At 41.7% G+C, this 23,487-nt stretch overlaps 2 protein-coding genes and 1 long non-coding RNA gene across 3 annotated transcripts in view; 2 read left to right on the top strand and 1 right to left on the bottom strand.

Annotated features, from left to right (window-relative positions):
- Window positions 1–17,457, top strand: part of CR1L (complement C3b/C4b receptor 1 like) — a 67,126-nt gene extending 49,669 nt beyond the window's left edge. The window contains 7 exon segments of the mRNA XM_043567840.1: window positions 80–307; window positions 1,295–1,471; window positions 3,848–4,033; window positions 7,523–7,546; window positions 8,355–8,430; window positions 13,107–13,208; window positions 16,852–17,457. Of these exon segments, the coding sequence (XP_043423775.1) occupies window positions 80–307; window positions 1,295–1,471; window positions 3,848–4,033; window positions 7,523–7,546; window positions 8,355–8,430; window positions 13,107–13,208; window positions 16,852–16,864 (806 nt within the window). The 3' untranslated portion in view covers window positions 16,865–17,457.
- LOC122475748 lies at window positions 11,345–22,948 on the bottom strand. The gene is made up of 4 exons (XR_006295297.1): window positions 22,258–22,948; window positions 21,411–21,519; window positions 14,159–14,336; window positions 11,345–13,466 (listed from the first exon to the last, which is right to left on the bottom strand). It is a non-coding gene; the product is annotated as an uncharacterized LOC122475748 (long non-coding RNA).
- A 42-nt stretch (window positions 22,949–22,990) lies between these two features.
- LOC122475747 (membrane cofactor protein-like) overlaps window positions 22,991–23,487 on the top strand; it is a 31,746-nt gene continuing 31,249 nt past the window's right edge. The window contains exon 1 of the mRNA XM_043567841.1: window positions 22,991–23,224. Within this exon, the coding sequence (XP_043423776.1) occupies window positions 23,107–23,224 (118 nt within the window). The 5' untranslated portion in view covers window positions 22,991–23,106. The remainder of the gene's footprint in view (window positions 23,225–23,487) is intronic.

Below are 23,487 nucleotides of genomic sequence, written 5' to 3'. Positions count from 1 at the left end.
ACAGTCCCAGGGCACCCCTGCTGTATGATCGTTTTGATTAAAACTCTAATGGGATCTAAAGCTCTTGCTCTCTTTCTAGAAATCTTTTGTCCAAGTCCTCCATCTATCCCTAATGGGAACCACCCCAGAACTTCTCAGGGAGACGTTCCCTATGGAGAGGAAGTTACTTACATGTGTGAACCCCGCTCAGCCAGAGGGATGACCTTCAACCTCGTCGGGGAGAGCACCATTCGCTGCACAAGCGACGGTGAAGGGAACGGGATTTGGAGCGGCCCTGCCCCTTACTGTGAACTTGCTGGTCCTGCTGGTCAGTACCCACTTCCCTATGCCCCAGCCGGATCAGAATATCTAGGCTAGAATGTCCTCATTTCTGTGGTGACAGCTGTGTTTGCTTGTGAACGTGGCTTGGTTATAAAAGTCAGACACACAGAATTGCCTGCTGAGCAGCTTAATAGATGGGTTCTAGATATGCCATGCTGTGTCCCAGTCCGTGGTACTCTGATGATCCTTCCCACGGGGGCGAGGAGTGTGGGACAGTGAAAAGAGGAGGAGGTGGAGAATGGGGAGAATCAGCGAGGCCCAGATTTTCTCGAGAGTATTTTCAAAGCAGTAAAATACAAGTGCCAAAGAAAATACTCTGTCGTGCCATCTCCAGCACAAGTTGTCTTTATGCTCGCTAAGTGGGTGTGCAGAGCAAAAAGCACATGTTGATGGCCTCACTTTACTTCAGACTGGAGGCTACAGACATAAAGAAACTCCAGTGTAGGCACTTGTATTCCTTTTGTTACCCCTAAGTGTTCTGCTCAGCCTGTAACTGCATTTTGGTGACCCTTTGTCTCACTTGTAGCAATAGGACCTCAACACGCCCTAGAGAAGCGGAGTTCAAGGTTGTGCTCTTAGCAGCTCATTCCTTTTACACATTAGTCTGGCATGAAGTGACAGTGCCTGGCACTTGGAGGCTCATCTGTGGCTGTGATTGTCCACGCAAGCTCTGTGAGCCAGCGAGGACAGACAGCATGCAACTGGTCATTTGAGATCCTGGTGGTATTCCCAGCCAGTGTGGTATGCAAGGGACAACGCAGATGGTCCTGCTTAAAGGCTGAGAGGTCTCCGTTTGAAGAATCATTCTTCCCAGGGATCAGTAAATATTTAGTGCCTTTGGAACCTGCCTGCCTTGGGTCTCCGTGTGGCTCTAATAGAGATGTTATTAGATACGTTGGCGTATTTGTACTTCTTTGTTTAACTGAATGTCTTTTCTTGTGTTTTTTTTTGGGGGGGGGGGTCTTGTTCTCAGCATGCCCACATCCACCCAGGATCCACAATGGGCATTACATTGGAGGACATCCATTTCCATATCTTCCTGGGATGACGGTCAGCTACACTTGTGACCCAGGCTACTTGTTGGTGGGAAGGAACTTCATCTTCTGCACATACCTGGGAACCTGGAGCCATTTTGAACATTACTGCAGAGGTATTTCTTATTCTTGCCGGGTTTTGTTAATGGAAAATTGATGAATGAGGCTGCTAAGGCGAAGCCACCTTTCTGAGAGGATTGTGAAATGAGTATCGATAGAAGGGGGAGAAAAGCAGAGAAAAAGATAGGAAGGAGGCTGCCCAAGGATTCTCAGCTCTACCAAACAAGTAAGAAGCACTGATGGAATTTCCAGTAATACAGTAGACATCGAACACCAATTTAAAGTGCTTTGCAGGCTTTTAACTAATAACATATCTCAGCTCTAAGAGACCTCAGAGGAGTTACAAGCGGTCCTCATAAATACCTTCGAGAGGAGGCTGGAAGCACACTTTCTTGTGAGGAAAACTGAAATATGGAGGCAGGTTGAGAGCAATTAATTACCGGAATTACTGGACACGGGTCCTCCTTATAATTTCCAAGACCAAAGGTGAAATGTCTGTTTCATCTCTTCCTTAAAACAAGTGCCAAAACTTACTTCCTCTATTCCTGTCTATGTTTGCGAAACCGGCATCTGACTCAAAATGTCTTTTGTTGGCAATATTCTTTTAAAAAAAAAAAAACCCACAATTGGGGCGCCTGAGTGGCTCAGTCGGTTAAGCATCCGACTTCGGCTCAGGTCATGATCTCGCGGTCCGTGAGTTCGAGCCCCACATCAGGCTCTGTGCTGACAGCTCAGAGCCTGGAGCCTGTTTCTGATTCTGTGTCTCCCTCTCTCTCTGACCCTCCCCCGTTCATGCTGTCTCTCCCTGTCTCAAAAATAAATAAACGTTAAAAAAAATAAATAAAAAAACCCCACAAAATATGGAATTAAAAATATTATTCAGTGACTAAGCATGGTACCGAGGTCTTTATAAAAGTCATTTGTGTTAGTCTCCAAAAGAATCTGATGAGATGGGATTATTCTTGCTACTTTACAGAAGAGGAAATAGAGAGCCCCAGTAATCACTCGACGATAGGCAGCTCCCAGACGGGGGTGCCGAGACTGGGTGACTGCCCAGCCCATGCTTTGGAACACTGCACTGTATTCTGTCTCCTATTAAATGTGGTTCTTTTGACTTGGCACAACTTTGAGTTAGCAGTTTGCTCTTTGTCTCCTTTGCAGTAAACTAGGTGAAGGGCAGGGATGAGGTAGGAGGGACTTCAGACAGGCCTGTTTTTCCAACGTTAAGGAGCAGTTAGTCCTATGGCTGATGGGGTGGTCACAGGATCATGGGGCTCTCCCCAACCTAAAAGTCTCAGAAGTCCTTCTTGTCCAGCCAACCTCTGGTTTTAGAGATAGAGAAAATATCCTCTACAGACACGGTAAGTGGCTCTTCTCTATTTATTCTCCACGAACTGTGGAGTCCCTGTGCCTCTACAGGACAGGAAGAAAGCTCACCCCTCTTTGCTTTAGTTACATGGAGAAGTATGAAGATTCAGAGAATACTTCAAAGACGGATTATTCAAATTAAGACTCTGGGACGTTTTTTCTCCTGAATATAAAAGGGTACTATTCTAGCCTCTTGGCAGCTGCTTCCAAGTGAAATTCGTTTTGTCTTAATAATTGTCCTCGTCAAACGTGCTTTATAGCGGTCATTCTGTATTTAGCATTAGCAAAATCAGCCAGGCACCTAGTTAAGAAGATTCCAGTCTCAAGCTCCATTCCTAAGAACTCTGATTCTGACATTTTGAGGTGGGGTCTCGAGGTCTATTTTTAACAGACCCATCAGCATATTCTGATGTAGGAAGACCACAGACCATATTTTGGGAAATACCACTTCGCCTTGTTGGTTTTTTGAAAATAATAATTTCGCCTAATTTTGAGATAATTACAACTGGAAAGCGGGCTTTGCTGGTTGAAGGAGGTATCAATAGCTGGGCAGAGAAAGAAAGCAAAACAAAGGATAAGATAAATGAGATAAAATAAATTAAATTTTAAAATTATGTTTTAAATTGAGAATCATGATTTACTAGCTTCTATGCATAGAAATGAGCCAGAAACATGCATTTAACCAAGAAGCAAAATACCAGTATTTGTTGCATACCTAGAGAGAGTTAATGTGATATTCCTCTTTCCTTACGGTGTGACCCAAGCGGATCCAGGATTAGAACATGGTTATCATAACTCCCAACCTGTCGACCACTTTACAGTTGCAGAGTTGTCAATAATTAAAAGCGGATTGCAGTAGCTTCCGTATTCTCTTTCTTTACCTAAGAAATGAAAGAGAATTTAAAATTGTACGGTGTTGGGTAGGTGTCAATAGGTCTTGATTGAAAACATGACTCATCTTTGCTGAAGGCAGGGTAGTTTGGGGGTCATAGATCTTTGCATTATGGTAGTTTCAACTAAAAATTAATAAAATATCCATTTCCTTCTGATTTTTCTATTTTCAGAGGCAAAATGTAGACTCCCAGCGCATATGAATGGAATCAGGAAGGACGTGGAAATGAGAAAAGTCTATCACCATGGAGATAATGTAACTTTTGAGTGTGAAGAAGGGTATACTCTGAAAGGTAGTCCCCAGAGCCAGTGCCAGGCAGATAACACATGGGACCCTCCTCTGGCCATATGTGCATCTAGTAAGTGCACCTGCAAGAAATGTAGGTCCTTCCTTCGTCATGGTCACTGTTCATTCACTCGTCCATCCTGTCATTGAATGTGGTGTGATGTTCATGGCACCTGCTAAGAACGAAGGAGTCCAGTGGGAGAGCCCTTAATTCTTCCAAGAAAGCCCTTGGCAATGAAAGTAAAGCAAGCCTTGCTCTTCTCACAGTGCTCAACCCATTCAACTCTCCTCAGGACCCCCTCCGACCCTTTTTTGTCTATATTACTCTACTGCTGATTGCATGGCATGGAAATGATTTCATAGCCTGTGGGCCTTAAGAGTCAGAGGAAGCACATCAGTGGTAAAGCAGACTTTCAAGAATATTTCAACATGAGTGAGGGAGCACTTTCCAAGTTGCAGAGACCAGATGGTCAGCCTCGCTCACTGGTATAGGCTACAGGATTTTAAGCTGGTAGAGTTGACTAGAGCAGTTTAGAAATCATGTATCCTTGAGTTCAGTAGATGAGTAGCCCTCTGCTGGCAAACAGAGAATGATGTAAGATAGAAAATCTTAAGCCCCAAACTCGTACACAGCAAGTTGCTGATGAGCAAAGTCAACAATGCATAATCATCCTTAATCTAAAGTAGTGCTAGGCTGCCCTCCATAACTCTTGTACCTTTTTTTTTTTAAAAAAGGATTTATTACAATATTTGTTGGGCAGAAGAAACAGGTAACAAAAAAAAAAATCGTTTATTTCAACAGACAATCTAAATTAGTGCTAGGCTGCCCTCCACAATGCTTAGAACTCTTTTTTTTATTTTATTTTTCAACGTTTTTATTTATTTTTGCGACAGAGAGAGACAGAGCATGAACGGGGGAAGGGCAGAGAGAGAGGGAGACACAGAATCAGAAACAGGCTCCAGGCTCTGAGCCATCAGCCCAGAGCCTGATGCGGGGCTCGAACTCACGGACCGTGAGATCGTGACCTGGCTGAAGTCGGACGCTTAACCGACTGCGCCACCCAGGTGCCCCTAGAACTCTTTTTTATGACACATGATTGAATACTAAGATTGTTCAGGATCTATTTTTTTATAGTTAATCCCTTAAACACGTTAATTAAGCTGACTCAGTAATATTTCCAAATTACAAATTTGACCCTCCCTTCATGTCAAATTATATTCACTTCTTTGGCAAAAACCTCACCATGGAACTGACTGGATGCCTTTAGAGTATCCTGAAGAGGTGGCTGTGAGAGAAAATTCACGTAATTGAGGAACCAGCCCTACCAGATATCAAAACAAAATATAAAACCACATTACATAAATCACTTTATGCTAGCACAAAAATAAACTTATTTTTTATAAGTGGAACAAAACAGATATTAATAAAATAATGATTACTAAAAATAAAAGTTATCTTATAAGTAAAATTTAATAACGAACATCAACCCATGGGAAAGGAAAAGATGGTCAGATACTCGAAGTAGCATGGAAGAAAATTTAGACCCTTTCTTTTTATCTTACAATAAACACCAGATTGAATAAAGAGAAGTTTTCAACGCAAATATGGAAAAGCCAAGGTAAACCATAAAAAAAGAATGTTTATGAAACAGCTAGAAGAAGGCCAGCGGTTTGAGCCTCTTGATAGGATGGAGGAAATCATGAAAGGTCAACAAATTTGACTTAGAATTTACGTAAGTTGAAAAGTAAATGGACTACGTTAGCCAGATGAGAAATATGTTCAATATAATGAAGAGCTAATAGTGTTATCGTGCAAATTAGCAATAGTGATGGTTGTGAGGATTGCAAAAGTTGATTCCATCGTTCAAATATTAGGTGCATAGAGAGAGTCTAGAACCACGTAAAAACTTAGATGCATGGGAAAATGTCCCAGGAAAGAATGTACCAAAACATTTCAGGATATTAAAAAAAAACACCAAAAACCAAAAAACAACAGTGCTTCTCAACCAAAGTGATTTTGTTCTCTAGAGAAAATTTGGCAAAGAAAAATAAAAGAAAGAAAGAAGAAAGAAACAAAGAAATCACTTGATGCTTCCTGGATGAATACTGATTATAACCAGTTTTTGGCTTATTACATCCTGAGAATTCATTTCATAGATGCCCTAGGAAGAAAAGTCCACCAAATACATTAAGAGCCATTTTTTTTAATGTTTATTCACTTCTTGAGAGACAGAGATAGAGTTTGAGCAGGGCAGGGGCAGAGAGAGAGGGAGACACAGAATCCGAAGCAGGCTCCAGGCTCTGAGCTGTCAGCACAGAGCCTGACGCGGGGCTCGAACTCATGAACCGTGAGATCACGAACCTGAGCCGAAGTCAGATGCTTAACTGACTGAGCCACCCAGGCCCCCCCCCCCAAATTCTTCACAGTACAGGAGAATATTACAGGGACTCTTATTTTTCCTTCACATGTTTGTACATTATTTGGATACTATTACATTTGTGATGAAGAAAAAATACATATACATTATGAACAGTAAACAAGAACTAATATCTATTTATTAATACCTTTACAACAAGCACTTCTCCGAGTCCTTTACATTTGTTCTTTTAATTCTATGAAATCTTGAGCAAGTTAATTAATGATTATGCCTAAAGTAATAAAAAGTTTGTCCCATTAAGTGGTTTGTAATATTAAATTGGGGGAAATATATGAATATAGATAGAGAGATAGAGAGATATAGGAATATAGATGTATAAAACCTCCATGAGGGCAGAGATTTTTGCTCTTTATTTCACTTCTGTGTCCCCAGTACCCAGAATTAAATAGCTCATAATATGTGCTCCATAAATATTTACTGAATGAATGATGTTATGAGTTAGATGTACTGTGAACCCCAATATACAGATAAGATAAATGAGACACAGAGAAATCAACTAACATGGCAAATATATGGCTATTTAGTAATAAAACTGATTTTTAACCAAGCCAAATTGACTGCAAGGACTTGTACCCTCTTCTATCATTCTCCTATTATTCTTTTTAGAACAAGGTAAAAGAGAGATAGAAGTCGAATTAGTCCTAAAAAGTAAGATCGAATTAAAGGCCCTCTAGTCCCTGAAGACTTAACCGGAGTTATGAAATCATAACTTCCAGAAATAGCTTTTTAGATCTGAATGTAGAAAAAAGGTACCATTAGGCAAGCATAGTCTGCCTAGGAAGCTGGAGAAATGTACCCCACAACTTTTGGACAGTTTTACCAAGAACAAAAAATGTCAGGGTAGTGGGACCAGGTGTGATATTTTTCTTTTGTACTGTTTTATAACTCTCTGCTGTAATTATGTTACTTTTATGCTAAAATGTTAAGTTAAAAAGAAATAAAAACATACTTTGCTGAGTGCACAAGATAAAATGAGGTTGTGTGAGGGAAACCAATGGCTTTTTATATTAGAAAAACATTAGACTGTGTGCTGAAAAATATCAGATGAATTTTCACTGTCTGAGTGCTCCTGTTTGACCACCCTGTGTACCAGACTGATGTCCTGGCTTCTGTCTTCCCTTTAGGCACACACGATGCTCTCATAGCTGGTAAGTTCTGTGAAGGGTTTGCTGAGGAGCTCTAGCACGTTCCACAGTAAGTACTCACTTACAATGGGTGAGATGTATAAGGAGAGATCAAAATCTGTAACGTTACAATTTTAGTCAGAAGGAAAAGAGTCTACATTCAGGCCATGGTGTGGCAAGACTGGTATCCTCACAGGCACAGAGTGAGTGAGTGTCCTCTATTGAAGGTTCTACACCGTCTTTGAATCATTACAAATGAATAATCATCATCCTTCCTATTTTAACGGGGCTGGAGAACACAACGTCCCCTTTGGTTTACAACCTGGGAAGATTCTTCAGGATGGTAGTCATGCCCACTTGCGCAGATTAGAAGCCACAAAGATCAATTTTCTTAGCCATTTCTGTGACCTGCCTGTGCAAGAGGAGTGGTTTGGTGAGACTTTGCCTGCAGGGATCAGTGGAGTCGGTAGCACAGAACAGCTCGGGCCTGTGCCTGACATAAGACACGAGTGCGGGGTCCCCGGGCGCCACAGCCAGGAGCTCCCGGGCGGTTCTCGGCTCCTCGATGAAAGGCTGCTTTGGACTAAAGGTTACGCACTGCTCTGCTCACCCCTCGTCCGTGACCCTGGGGCAGGAAGACTAATGAGCCAGATCAAACCAGGAGCAGAGGGAAAATCTTCAAGCTAAGCCTGTGTGAGGGGTTTCTTAAAGGCAGAATTTATAGTTGCCTTTAAAAAACTCACTGGCAGCCTCTAGCGGGGCTAGATATTCATTGTTTAAGACCCATGGGTTATGTTTGCCATGCATCCAATGACTCTGTTTTACTGCCTAGGCATTTTCTTTGGCACGATCTTCTTTCTTTTACCCATCATCGTGGCCGGTTGGATAATTGTGAAGCACAAACAAGGGTAAGTACAACCAAACTCGCCTAGAAAAAGGTTGTAAGTGTCCTTGCCTCCTCTTGGAAGCCAAGAGGAATAAAAAAGAAAACCTCAAAAAAAAATTAAAAAAAAAAACACCCCACCACTACTATATAAACAGATGTAATAATCGTCAAGAAGGCCCTGAGGCACACTATGGATAGATAAGTATTCACACTAAAAGAAATATATATAATAATATGTTTTTAAAAAGCTTAGGATTTTAAGGACTCAAATTTTGCAAAAGGGAAAACGGACAGAAGGAATTTTTCCAAAGATGAGTGAGACAGTTGGTATCCCAGTTTTGCCAAAACATTCCAGACTCAGACCTCTATACACAGCCCTCATCAAGGCACTAGAAGTTAGAGAGTATGATCCACTGGTTGCCATCACAGGCTGCCAGTATGGAAGAAGTGAGACTTGCTTTGGAGTATTCAAAAAAAAAAAACACCAAACTTTTATAAACACCATTTACTTTTTAACTTTGCAAAACCTTTGCAAAGATTAAGATCTAAATAAACATTTTGACTGGGAAAAGAACGCATACAGCTTTTGTACTATTTATTTCTAGCAAAATCATTGGTTCAAAGTCAATGAGATCAATGTTATAAGCTTGATGAGCAAATCTTAGATCTATGAGAAAGTTTATAACTTTAAGTGAACAGTTTTCTGCGGTAAACGTTCTAAGCAAAGAGTCTCTTAAACAAGCTTTACAGAAACTGAAATGTTGATAATTTATAGAGGATGCCAATCCAATGTAAACTTTTTCAAAAGCAGAGGGTCATGTATTTCCTCTCTCTGCCCTGCATTGGGCCTTCCCATGCTCTGTTAAATTAGCTCTTGTCTCCTCAGTCCCCTCCCTAGACGATGAACATTTTATGAGCAGGGACCGCCTGTAGCTACTCAAAATCATTTTTTAGGTGATTTCTTTTGTTTTTGTTTTGTATACGTATTTTTGAGAGACAGAGCATGTCTCTTTGGAGACGGAGCCTCCAAAGCAGGCTCCAGGCTCTGAGCTGTCAACACCGAGCCCGACATGGGGTTCGAACCCACGAATTGTTAAGATCACGCCCTGAGCTGAAGTCGGAGGCTTAACGCACTGAGCCACGCAGGCGCCCCTAAGTGATTTCTTTTTAATTGAGATATAATTGACATGTAACATTATATTGGTCTCAGGTGTGCAACATAATGAGTTGGTATTTGTATACGTCGCAAAATGATAACAACAGCAAGTCTAGTTTAAAAATAATTTTAATGATTTTTTTTCTACTTTTCCTTGCATTAGTAGTTAAGATTCATGAAGAGTTGCAACAGCTAATATATTTGTTTACAAAATACTTTACCATTGATTGTCTTGTTTCTTCCTCAAAGCAACCCTGTGAGGTAGGGAAGCCCAAAAACGGTGTTATCCCAAAGCAGAAGGCTCTGAGTTTGCAGAGACATTCAGTGGCTTGCTTAAAATCGTACCAGCAGGAAGTTGTTCAGGGGTAGGGCTTCAGCCTGATGATCTTAGAATCCTGAACCCATTTGGCTCTCAGGTAAAAATTTCAGCTGCTCATTTCTGAATCTGATTCTGTATCATCCAGTACAGCATACAGCACAAAACAGGAATAATTCCGTTTTTCTTTCAATATTTCCCATCTGCTTTATTGGATTTTTTTTTTTTAGGGACTCTGGTACATTAAGAGTACATTATTCTCCTAGAGAATAGTGTGCAATCTCTTCCTTTTTATTCTCAGTTATTATACTATAAGATAATTATAATATTTCTGTCAGGACCTCCGTCCTTATGCAGCCCTTCATTAGCCTTTATTAGGTTTGCTGAAAACTTAGGGAAGTCCATTCATGCAGACGTAAAGTTCTGTGACTTTTTAAAATCGTTACTAAATAGGTACTTTTAGGCTCTGAAGATCATGTAGACCAGAGTAAATTACAGTTTGGTTTGGGTCACTATTCATTGTCAAGTTCGTTGGGATGATCATGTTTGATAAATGCGTGTTCACTGGAAATATTTTGTGTTCAGATGCTTAACTGGGCAATGAAAGTAACCACGGGTTCAACTTTCTCATGCTTAATCTCAGGCTAAATGTAAAGGTTGTTTGTAATGTTTGAATAAAAGTCTGCTTACTCATTTTGAGTGACTGCATGTTTAAAAATTGAAATTGTTCATTTTGTGATTACAAAACCTCACTGGCTTGATATTTCACTAGTGAAAAATGCTGTTATCTGCACAGTTGGAATTTCACTGTGTATTTACTAAATACTTGTGACAAATGTTAACAAGGTAAGTCATGAGCTTGATCACTGAGGAGTAATGCTGTTACACTTGTCTATTCAGAGCCCGTTTATCCTTGCCTCTTATTTCTGCCGCTGATCTATTTCCTTTTCTCTACAAACAGCCTTCTTGTCCATAGTGAGACAGCACTTTAAGGTCTTTGTTGGCTTAATGCTTAGTGTGACAAAACTATTAAAGCCCCTCTGTGCAAAGGCTCCCTGTGTTTTCCTATGTTCACATTAACCACAATATTACAAAAATCTGTCTTTCCTCCTGAGGGTCCCCTTAACTGCTCACACAGAACACTTCACTTTTGACTTCTGGTCACTAAATGTGCGGGGTTTCCCCCTCCCCCCCCATACCAAACAATTCTGTGACACCAGCTGTGTGTCCTACAATTTAACTTAATTCAATTCTTAAACTGTCTACCTGGAGATAATGTCAGATCGCACAGCTTCGGGTCTCAGTTCTGCAAGACTATTCCCACCCCACTTCACATGTCAATCTCAAGTACAAGTTGTCATCTGTGCTTCTGACAGATGGGCTATAAATCTGAGTTCCCAGGAATCCCTCCTTGAGTTTGATGCATTTGCTAAAGTGGCTCATAGAACTCAGGGAAGCATTTACTTATATTTATCCATTTATTAAGGGATATGAGAAAGAATACAATGAACAGCCAGCTGAGGAAAGACATAGGGTGTGGTCTGGAAGGGTCCCAAGCACAAGAGCTTCTGTCCCTACGGAGCTGGGGTGCATCACATTCCCCAAACATGGATACATTCACATGCTAGGAAGCTCTCTGAACCCCATACCTCTGAGATTTTATGGAAGTTTGTTGATGTAGGTAGGCATGATCAATTATTAATTCCATTTCCAGCCTCTCTCCCCTCTCTGAAGGGTAGGGGATGGGGCTGAAATTCCAAACTTCTGATCACAGTTTCATCATTCTAGTGACCAATGAGCTATCCGGGAGCCATCCAGGAGCACAGCCAGAGTCACCTCATTTGAAAAAAAGATTCTCCTAGTGCTCTTATCACTTAGGACTTCACAAGGATTTTAGGAGAACTGTGTCAGAGATGGGGTCAAAAAATAAATATTAAAACAAGAGATCATCCTAGTGCTCTTAACATTATACATGGGTTTCAGATATCCGTGCCAAGGACTGAGGGAAGAAAACAATATATATTTCCTGTTATCTCATAACCACCATCAATCAACTGGATAGGTATTCATTCAACGTATATTAAGGTTGTATTTTCTCACACCCCACGTACCACTCACCCAAGACTGCTTTTACGCCATTCCTCGGCTAACCACTTAGTCATTGCTTCGTGGACGCCCATAACACCTGTCAGTACAACCCTCTACTCTTCCTCAGGCATGGATCTCAAGTTTGTCCTTCCTCATTCTGGGAACACTTTGGCTTCTGACTCAGTCTTCCTCTTTGTCTCAGGGACGCCCTCATTCTAATTTCCACCGAAGGGTGAAGACTGAGCAATGAGGAAGTACTGGGAGGCGGTGGAGTGAGTTAATTCTTTGCGCTTCGATCCTTAAGTCCCTAATACCAACACATATCTGACCTCTAAGGGTACTGGTATTGTACCATTTACCAGTTCATTTATGTAAAATGAAGTGCTTAAACAACTGCCAAAGAGGCAGAGTAGCATCCCAGGTAAGATGATGGGCTTTGCAATCATTAGGAGCCGTGTCATACCCACTTACTAGCTATGAAACCCTCAGCAAGGCACTCATCTCCTCTAAACTTTATTTTCCTTGTCTGTAATGTGGGGACAATAATAGTTCCTACCTCACTTAACATGGCGCCTCAGTTAGGATGAATGTCAGAAAGTGTGAGCTATTGTTATTTACATGTGATTGTTATTGACATTTAAAAGTGCTTAAATGCTTGGATTTACCCTAGTCCTCACACGCCTCTGGACAACAGCTGCTGCTTTCCAAACTCTGGGTGTTAACTGTACACAAAACAGAACTTCCATCTTCGCTGTAGCGGAAGAAGGAAGCCTTGTGTAAGATTGTTGTGCAAAGCTGTTGCCCTTGTGAAGCCTAAATGTCACCACCTGGTGGTAAACAGTATTTAACAGTCAAAATGACTTTGGAAGCAAATGTCGTTTGAAGGCATGGACACTTGTGTATAAGCAATTCTAGTCTCCTGGCAACGTACAGGATGGTTTCAGTTTTATTTCCTACTCTGAGTTATTTAGTCTTGAGAGGTGGGATTTGGTTGTGTCCTTTTTACATATCTTGCAAAGATTTCAGAAACTTGAGGCAAGTTATGCCCTCAATTTCAAAACGAAAGCCACTGACTACTTTCTTCCAAGACTGAAATGTATAAAATGATTTGTCTTATTTTTCTCCCTCTGCCAATTAGCAAAACTACAGATGAAAAATGTAAGGAGAGTATCCATTTACACCCTCAAGAAGACAGCGGTGTAAGTCCTCAAACTGTGCAAACAAATCAGGAGAACAGCAGGTACCTAATGTACATATTGAATTCATAATGTTGTCAGTAACTCAGAGCGAAAGTGAGAACAGGATGTGCCTAAGATGTTGCTCTGGCTGGATCACTGGGACCACCGGAGATAGAAAGTTCTTCAGGAACTGGAAATGCCTTGGTTGTTCTTTTCTTAGATTCTTGTTTCCAGGGGGTTGGGTGATGGCTGTCAGCGCTGTGCTCCGGGCACTGTTTTCTCAAAGCATTCCTGTATTTTTGTGCGCTGGTGCTATAAACCTTCGAGAAGAAGCAAGCTTTTGTTTTCTTGTGGAACGCAAGCATTTGGCACTTGGGTGTCCCCCTGGCTCCCCCTTCCCTTAAATGTACAGGATCACCTGGGGATCCTGTGGAGACTTTGCACTTACCTCCCCCTGCTTTCTGACTCCCACTGAATTCTCTGCCTCACCAGGTCTCCTAGGACTGCTCTCTCCTTCCTGTTTCCTGTCCTCCCCAACAGGGGCTTGTCACCACACCTCATCCCTGCATGCCACCTAGTCAAAGTACCAGCCTACTACCATAGCTGTTGGGTGGTCACTGTTTAGCTGTTTGCTCAGGACCGGGGTGAAAAGGGAAATTACCAAATTATGTGTACCAAAGTGGCACACAGGTAGAAGTGAATATTAGAAATCAATGGACTAAAAAGTGACTGTTTTGTAAATATAGGTATTGGAACCCAGCCTCCCCCACTGTTAGCCTATTTATGGCTGCTTTCATGCTCTAACAGCAGAATTGAGTAGAAGCTACAGAGACCAAGACTTACTATCTGGTCCTTCAGAAGAAAAATGCCAAACCCTGAACTCTATCATATGATCAGGATTTTCTCACTGTTTAGTTCCCCGTAAGCCTTGGCTTTCCAGTCTTTTCCTAGGCCACTCTCACATTAGACACTTGTCAGTTTTGTTAAAATCTTTAATGTGTTCTCAGGGTACCTCATTTTGACTCTTGGTCTTGTCGTAAATTCAAAATTCCATTTTTTCTTTATCATACAGAGCAATTCACCCAGTCCTTGCTTCCTCTGGCTGTGCCTAAGTATCCTAAAATTTTTATTCAGATTCTTGGGTGTCTGAAACACCAGCACGAAAATGCCATAAAGGGGATTGGCCACTCCTGTAGAAAGCAGAAGCAAAAAATATCATGTGTTTTCATCAATTTCCTTTCTGTCCTCTTTCCCATATATCAATGTGCACTTATCTAAACTTGGCATTTTATATCTGCACACATGTCCCAAATCTTAAATTCAACATCGGACAGAAGTGGCCACAGGAAAAGGCAAGGGGTCAGAGAGGCATTTTATAATCAAGACACAGGCAATTCAAATCGTTTGAACAAATATATCGGGTATGGTCAACTTTCTCCTAAATAGAAATTTGTGAATCCCTAGGTTTGTTTTCTGGCTTGTACTCACCTTGCTTTTGCTGAACAGTTTGTTTTTCATGACTGTTTATGGAAGCAAATGAAATGTGCATTGCTTTTTAAAAACTCAGTATTAGTAATTAGCTTTTTGAAGCTATAATAACCATCAGCCTGATTCTTCTCAAAAGAGCATATACCTAGAGAAGCATGACTAGTAGATCAGTAGGATATAGAAGTCATGAGACAGGAATGGCATGATTTCCTAGGAGAGTGTTTTTTTTTTTCTACTGTGATCCCAGTAGTTTGAAATGAAAAGAGCATTATTTATATCTTAACACAAATACATAGGTATAGGAACAGAAGTCACATAATGCAGATTTTAAGATAAAATAAGACAGATAATAATATGCTTTCAGGAATACTTTACATTATGCCTCCGAGGCTCTTGGGGTGATGTACTGCTTGTCCTTTACTATGATGGAAAAGCTGGGCCAGACTGATTCATCCCTAGCCGGATTGTCACCCACTGTAAACACACAAAGTAACTGCCCACTGTGAGGGCAATGGTTGTCTTTACGAAAGTCCATTCAAAAATAATACAGAATTATACTTAAAATATCATCTGATATCGCCTAAATCCTGGCCGGTTACCCACCTAAACACTTTACCATTTTCCTTCCAATCCTATCTGCATTACTCCGCTCAGAATTCACTCACCCAAGAAGCCCTCCCAATGTGCTGTGGTCCAAAGTAATGTCTTTCTTTGGCACTCGTAGAACTTAGTGCCTATACCATTTTGAAAATAGTGTCTTTTAATAGTAATATGTGCTTATTGAAAAGGTAGAAAATACAGAAAATATAAAGTATATAAAAATGACCTATAATAGCCTTCATCCAGTGGCTAGTACTCTTAAGCTTCTTCACATTTACAGGGTTATACACTGAGATTATATTGACTGTATAACATTATTTCTGGTGTGGTTTCTACCAAATAACCACCATCCCTTTATCATTAAAAACTGTATATATGCTTATATCCCACAGTATCCAATATTTCATTTATTGTTTTTGCCCAGTAACACCAATGCATTCATTCGCTTGCTCATTCATTCTTCAAACATTTGTCACTTGTAATCTACCAATACTGTACTTATGTGTTTTCTTTCCCATGCTAAATTAACTTATGAGTAAGTTAATTTCCCCAAATTCTAAGTACAGACTTACTAAAATGAGAAGTGTACACTAAACAGTTGAGAATAAATTCATCAAAATTTCATTTATCCTCAACTTTTTGGAAACATTTTTTTTACATCAAGGTGCATCTCAAATTGTGTAGACTGACTGTTGACCACCGTTTTAATAATAATACAGGAAGTCCGAAATGAATTTGTCACAAGTCTCTTTTTCAAGATTGGGATTTTGGCCACAGTGTTCCACAGGAGCGAGGTTGATCATTTGTGGCCACATATGGCAGACAAGGAGTGAGTTAGTGTCTGTACCAAGCTTAAGACCCGTGCACCCGAGCCAAGTGCAAGGGCAGAGGGTGATACAGGGCAAGAGGCAGACTCCAAAGACACAGCTGCATGCTGAAGGACGTGAGAATGTTCAGAGATGACACAGGTACCAAGTGTTGGGAAGTGTCACGAGGTAGAAAGGGAACAATGATGGGGGATCAGGCGGCAGTAATAATGGGGTGTCCGGTGAGCCGATGGGCCTCAACAGGGATCTGTCCACTGGCAGAAGGACAGTCTTCCCGGCCTTGAGGAAGAGGAGAGGCTTCAGCATGGGCAGGGAAGCATCTGGACATCATGGATGATACAATGATTTCTTCCAGTCTTGACGGTGTTGGGGGACGAGGACCTGTTCTCTGAGGCTGGCCCTCCTCCAAACTACCAGCTCCTGTTTGCTTTCCCCTACCACAACATGGCTCAGAAGAGACTCAGAAACATTTGGTGTGTTATGAGGAACCTCTGTTTCTGGAATGAGGCTCTTTTTATTTAGTTGCCCAACGCTGAGAAACATTTCTCCTTTGATAAAAGCAGCAACGGGGAAAGGTCAGCTTATTCATTAATCTCTCTCTTATCTATTAAGTGTCTCAGCTTATGCAATACCTTCTTGTGCCCTGCACAGCAACCGCTAAAGAAGGCAATAAACACTTCTTCTGAACTCATAATTGGTGTAATACTGTCCTCATGATTATTACCAGTAAGTTCTGGGTAATTCATTTCAGCCATGCTGTCATCTGAATAAAAATATCCTGTTATTTCAGTGTCCTTCCTTGACAAAGTATATAAAGCTGGAGAACACCTCGAATTAAAATGTTGGTCGGGAAGGAAGCGATTCATTTCAACAGAATAAGATGTGAAACGCATAAAATCCCAACTGGAAGTGACCTCACAGAGATGCAAGCATGTGCACTTGAAGGTGCCGAAGTGCCCCCGGAATCTAGGAAAAGCTCCCTCCTCTTAGTTTGGATTACTGTCACTCCTTCACCCTCTGTCCTTGTGCTCAAAGCACACACCATCCATTTAGGGGAAAAGACTGCCCTTGGGCTATATAAATAGCCTCACTTACTTAAAGGACAAAGGGGTTGCCTAGGATCTTGGTTTACCAGTTTGTATTTTCCTTTCTTATTTTCAAATGTCCTACTACGGAATGGGCTTATTAACGAGAATTTGAAAATCCAAAGGGAGGATGTGAAAAACAAATAAGTCACAGAGAATTATACTACTCTGTGAAACCGCTGGTAATATATTTTTCTGCTAACCTTTGATTTTTTGCTAACCTTTGTTCATGTATGTTTCTTTATACACAAGTCTTACTTAAATAGTTAGGTTTTCTGTTATAGAGCAAAATCTCCTCCTATTAGACTGAGTAAAATATAGCTATATCAGTTTTTACTTTCCTTAGAAAAAAGGATATTTCTGTTTATTAAAAAAACATTAAATGTTTCTGGAGAAGAGGTTTTCAAGAGAAATATCTGAAACAATGAGTTTTGGATATTCCTAAGTTGATTTTCAAAAGCACTTTTACTCTATTCTTTACCAAAACATAACTATTTTAAATAAAAGAATAATTTTATTATAAAAGCAACTGGCTTACTTTTGTATGGATTCAGAATACACTAAATAAACTAAGAAACTATGACTTTATGAAGTTAAAATATTGGGGCTCCTGGGTGGCTCAGTCGGTTGAGCGTCTGACTTCAGCTCAGGTCATGATCTCACAGTTCGGGAGTTCGAGCCCCGCATTGGGCTCTGTGCTGACAGCTCAGAGCCTGGAGCCTGCTTCAGATTCTGTGTCTCCCCCTCTCTCTGCCCCTTTCCTGCTCATGCTCTGTCTCTCTCTGTCTCTCAAAAATGAATAAACGGTAAAAAAAAAAAATTTTTTTTTTAAAGAAGTTAAAAAATTAATATATAAATAAGTGGTCTTGGAGTCCTTAACTAGTCCACATACTTATGGATCAAAAATTATTTGGTGTGATATTATGGGTCATGCTAATAATCTAGAAAATATCAGAATCTTCCTGGATATTTAACAATAGATGTGCATAGGACTACTGCTATCTACCGTGTAATGCTGGGTTTTAAGCTGCTTTTAGAGTGTATTCTGCCAAATCGACCTTGATAAATATAAAGAGTGAGCCGAACATCAACTGGAAGTTTTCTTTAAAATCATGGAAGGTAGGGAAAAACAGAATAAGCAAAGTCAACTGACAAACCAGAAGAAAAAATTACAACTTAGATCATGGACAGGGGAAACAGGCATATTTAGAGAGTTAAAAATTCAAAAACCATCCCTCTCCATTCCCCCTCCCTGCAAAAGGGCAAAAGATATACAGCCAGCTAACCAAAAGAAGAAAGGGAAGTGACCTATGAATATATAAAAAGATCCTAGGGGCGCCTGGGTGGCGCAGTTGGTTAAGCATCCGACTTCAGCCAGGTCACGATCTCGGGGTCCGTGAGTTCCAGCCCCGCGTCAGGCTCTGGGCTGATGGCTCGGAGCCTGGAGCCTGTTTCCGATTCTGTGTCTCCGTCTCTCTCTGCCCCTCCCCCGTTCATGCTCTGTCTCTCTCTGTCCCAAAAATAAATAAAAAACGTTGAAAAAAAAAAAAAAAGATCCTAAATGGCTTTGCTTAGCTGGAACATAGGGAAATCTATTACGTCTTAAGCTTCTGAAGAAGTACATTTTTTTTTTTTAACGTTTTATTTATTTTTGAGACAGGGAGAGACAGAGCATGAACAGGGGATGGTCAGAGAGAGGGAGACACAGAGTCTGAAACAGGCTCCAGGCTTTGAGCTGTCAGCACAGAGCCCGACCCGGAGCTTGAACTCACGTACCGAGAGATCATGACCTGAGCTGAAGTCGGCCGCTAAACCGACTAAGCCACCCAGGCACCCCTGAAGAAGTACATTTTAAAGGAGGGCTAGAAAATAGTTGTTGGGGACTGGGCTGTTTTAGAATCAAAATTCCCTATCACATGAAAAAAATCTAAATTCCTTTTTTTCCACCCAGAATGAAGTAGGTCTGTGAGTATTGTGGTTAACAACTATCTGATGCCTGGGTCATTTAATTTCAAAAAATTCATGAGACTTTTTTTACCTGTACAACATTTATATAAGGGAAATACTGTATATACTAACTATGGGTAAAATACTGAATTTCAAGTTTAAAAATTTTTAAATTAAAAATTTTTAAATACAAACTTTATTTGTATTCTTGAGCAATTGTGTTAACCTCTGGCCTTATATTTTCCTTCTGAAAAGTAGGGGCTGGTCCAGCTGGTCTCCAAAGTTATTCCTAGTGGTAATATTCTCTTTTTTCTCATTTGCCTTTTGTGTACATGCAAGTGTAAGGTGTACGTTAGTTTAAATCTATGACATTTAAGTAAAATGTTCTGTCTCCACCATTATAATGAGAAAGGGATAAAAGATTTTCCTTTCTAAATCTACTTGTGGACTATGGTTTGTAATACATTTACATTTTAAACCTTCCCAAGCCAAGAGGAAACAAAATGAATATGTGTTCCTTCTAAGAAATGCCTTCCTTTCTGCACTTGATTGTTTTAGAATCCCGGGGCAGGTAATGGCTTACCACAGGAATGCTCTTGCGGGTAAGAGCTAAATAAGAAGGTCAACTGAATGGCAGGTGTTTACCAGATACAAAGGGCGGTGGCACAGCCCCCAGGGCCAACATCAGCAAGATGGTTGAACCATCCTGTTTAGCCATCCTCTTTCAGGTTTTCACAAATGCCTCGTGTGTAATTCACCATGGCAGCGGAAAGCCTCTCCTGAGAGCACTCACAGGCCCATTCCTGCTGCTTACCCCCACCTCTGATCAGCACGATGGAAACAGACTAATTTAGGAGGCCAGGAATCATCCAACATTACGATTTATTTTCCAGAAGTTGGCCTGTGTTTAAAGACATCCTCACACACCTACCTCCTCCCCACTGGCCTTCACACAGTCTGAAAGGAGATGTAGCACGTAGCTCCAAACCTGGTCTACGCACAGGCATGTTCTCCATGCTCTCCTCTCCTGCACTTTAGCAGTGTGACAGAATCTCCAGGGGGAGCTGCAGAAACCATGAGCGTTTACTCTCCAGCTTCACTCAAAGCCTGGACTCTTGAGTGCCATTCCCGTCAGGGCTTCAAGAAGTTCACTGTCGACACTCTCCCTTTGAACCAAGTCACTAAATGATCTCAAGGCTAAGGGACAGACAGCAGCTCTGCTTCGTAACACAGCTTGCAGTGCCCGATCCAGGAACGGTTTGTGTGCACACAGTTGTAGCTGATTCCTTTTGGAGGCAAACCCCACTTTGATCCCAGTATCTTAAAATTCTGACAACAAAATCTCTCAGAGCTTCCCCAGCATTTGGTAAATCCATGGTGGCGGAGAATTGGCAGAGACATGTTAGATGCACGAGACAGCAACCCCCATTTATTTCATTCAGTATATATAGGTTTTTATTATACACCTTACAGACACAGAACTGTCTCAGCACTAGAGCTACAGCAAGAGAACTCTATCCCTGTCTCATGGAGCTTGTCCAGAAAAATAAGGAACAGGGCTCGGGACCTCTCAGATAAATTATGTGATGCATTGCGTCAAATAAAAATAATCAATGTGAAAGTACTCAATTATATTAAGAGTGGTTTGATGAACGCCAGGTATAGAAACTCGACTGATTGAAAGTTCCAGTAAAACCCCAAGTCTTGAATCTAATATAGTATATGACACTAAGAAACCAAACACTAGCCATATACCGTTCCACATCTTTTAAATTTTTTCACGAGAAAATGTGACTTCCAAGCCTAGAAATAAATGTGGAAGTTTTTTCAGCTTTACTGAGATACAACTGACATATATCGTTGTGTACAGATGGTTGCAAAGAGTAAGAAATAGATTATCTGTTTGCAGAAATAATGTCAACATTGAGCTGAAAAACATTTCTGTCCTATCACTCTTAACAATTCTAAGAATTTCCAGAAATGATAATTCTCCCTCATTTGAGTTTCCAGTGTCTCCTTAATTATATATACCTCCTTCAATTAAGTGTCATCATGGAATGCCTCGTTTTTACACTCCAAGATAGTAGGTAAGGTGTTGATTTTATACAACAATCCACAATTTTGTGGCCTACAGGCTGCCCCCAGAATTGAAAATCATGTTTTGGTCTGGGGAGAGGAAATGCCACGGTTTGTCCAACCCAGAATGTCTTCAGTGCATTTTGGGTACAGATTTTTTAAAATAGAGATTTCTGTAATTCCAGAATATGAATCTGAAGTGTATGCAGAGAGCTTACATGTCCTTCCCATCGTCTCATACCTTGACTCTTTGTGGTGCAGGTTTCATCAGTACCGTTCGTGAAAACAATAGCAGTTGGGTTTTTTTTTCTTTACTGATTCCAAATGTAATGTAAGACCATAACAGAAAACTGAAAAGCACAAAGAAAATGAAACACCCATAATCCTCTCAAGTATTAGTTAATTTTGGTATGTGTCCAACTAATATCTATTTACATGTATCACTATACTACTTTCGTTTTAATAAAGGAATACCAAAAGGCACATACTGAGCTGGAATCTGCTTTTTCCACTTACATAGGTATCATATTTTTAACATGGATTTTTTTTTACACTGCTCGCTGCCTAGACATTCATACCGTAAAGCCACCTATCAAAACTGCCTTCTACTTTTGCTAGACACTTAGGATTTATTTTTCCCCCCTAAATTGTACATCTTTGGTCACAGCTCTGACGATTTCTTTGGCATGGACCCTAAATGGAACAACTAGTGGTTTAAGTCATGTCCATTTGAAAACTTGACATATGGACAAGTTAACTTGAGAGCCAAAAGTTTCAGGGTGTTGGCCCCCCGATGTATTTACTCACGCTGGTTGACATTTATCCTTCTTTGCCAGCTAATAGGAAGAAAATGTCACCTCCTTTTGTGTGCTCTTTTAATAAAGGTCATGTTACTTCTCCTCTTACTAGTCATACAGGTTTAATCACAACGCTACAAATAGATCTGGCTCATTCTTCATTTTCCGCTTGACTTTCCACCGAGAGATTGTTTCCCCAGAAGAGCTCTCTCCTATCAATTCCTCGCATCCCCACAATAACGGCTTTGAGTATCTCCAGGAGATTGGCAATTAATACTCCCTTGTCCTTACCTTTTTCGTGCATGTTTTTTCCTCTTCAATAAAACATTCAGTTGCTCAAGGGCAAGGGCCCCAGAGAGGTGACGCCCGATATGCTAATGGCCCGGTGTCCTTTAATAATTCATCTCCCATCCTTTCCTTAGGGGTTGGGAGTGCGGTGGCCAAACCTTTGAGATTCTGAAATCTAGCAGGCCTTGAGAAGATCCAAGAGCAGGTGCTGAGCCCCGGAAATCACAAGTATTGTCCCTAAATATTTAGGGACACTGCCTAAATATCCCTAAACATTTAGGGATCATTTAGGGCAGTTGGATCACTGCCAACTCTTGAAACAAGGGCCCAGGGTGTCCGGACAGTCCCGAGTGCCTCAGGACACGACCGGAGCCCCGAGGGGTGCTGCCCCCACGACGACGACCCGCTGCCTGGGCTCTGGGTTTGTATTTTCAGGGCGAGGCGCTTTTCCGCTCCGGAAAAGCCACAAGGATGACCCCCCAGCTCTCGTTTCTTTTCGACCCTTCCAGATGCGGCGGGGAGCCGGCCGAGTCCCGCAAGCAGCCGGGGGCCTCGCGCAGGTGCCCAGACGGGGTCGCCGCAGGGCGCCCGCGATAGTGGACGCAGGCGGCTGCCCACCGGGTGTGGAGACCCCAGTCTAACGGGCCCCGCCTGCAGGCCCCGCCTCCAGCCGCCTGCCGGCCCCGCCCACACTGACTGGAAGTCCCGGCACTTCCGCCCAAGCACCGCCCAGGCCACGCCCCGCGCCTGGGCGAATGACACCTGGGTACTGGGGGAATTGTTGCGTCTGGTACCGGACTCGGGAGGGTCCCTGCTCTGCGGACTCTCGGGTTCCCACAGATATCCAGGAGGATGATGGCGTCCTGCGCGCGGCGCCCTTGCCGTCCCCGCCTCCCCGAGAGGCGCCTTTCTTGGCGCGTGGTCGGGATTCTTTTGGTAGCCCCAGTGCTCCTGCTCTCTCTAAACTCTGGTAAGAGCCTGGAGAGGGTGTGTCCCCTGGCTGCAAGGGGGAGCGGGTCCAAAGGCCCAAGGCCCCGGACCTTTACTTTCCTAACCTTCGGATCCTTGTTTCACTATTGATCTGGTTGCAGTCACATCGATATAAGCAGAGACTGCATTACTCACTGTGAGTACCAGTGCCATGCACACAGTGGCCATCAAGAAATAGTTGCTAAAATCTATTGGGAGTGGCAGACACCAAGCATACTACTGATAAATATGTTGTAGCGCAGA

Source organism: Prionailurus bengalensis, chromosome E4 (assembly GCF_016509475.1).
Source record: "Prionailurus bengalensis isolate Pbe53 chromosome E4, Fcat_Pben_1.1_paternal_pri, whole genome shotgun sequence".
In the NCBI taxonomy this organism is placed as follows: Eukaryota; Metazoa; Chordata; class Mammalia; order Carnivora; family Felidae; genus Prionailurus; species Prionailurus bengalensis.
This window is presented reverse-complemented; position numbering and strand designations above follow the sequence as displayed.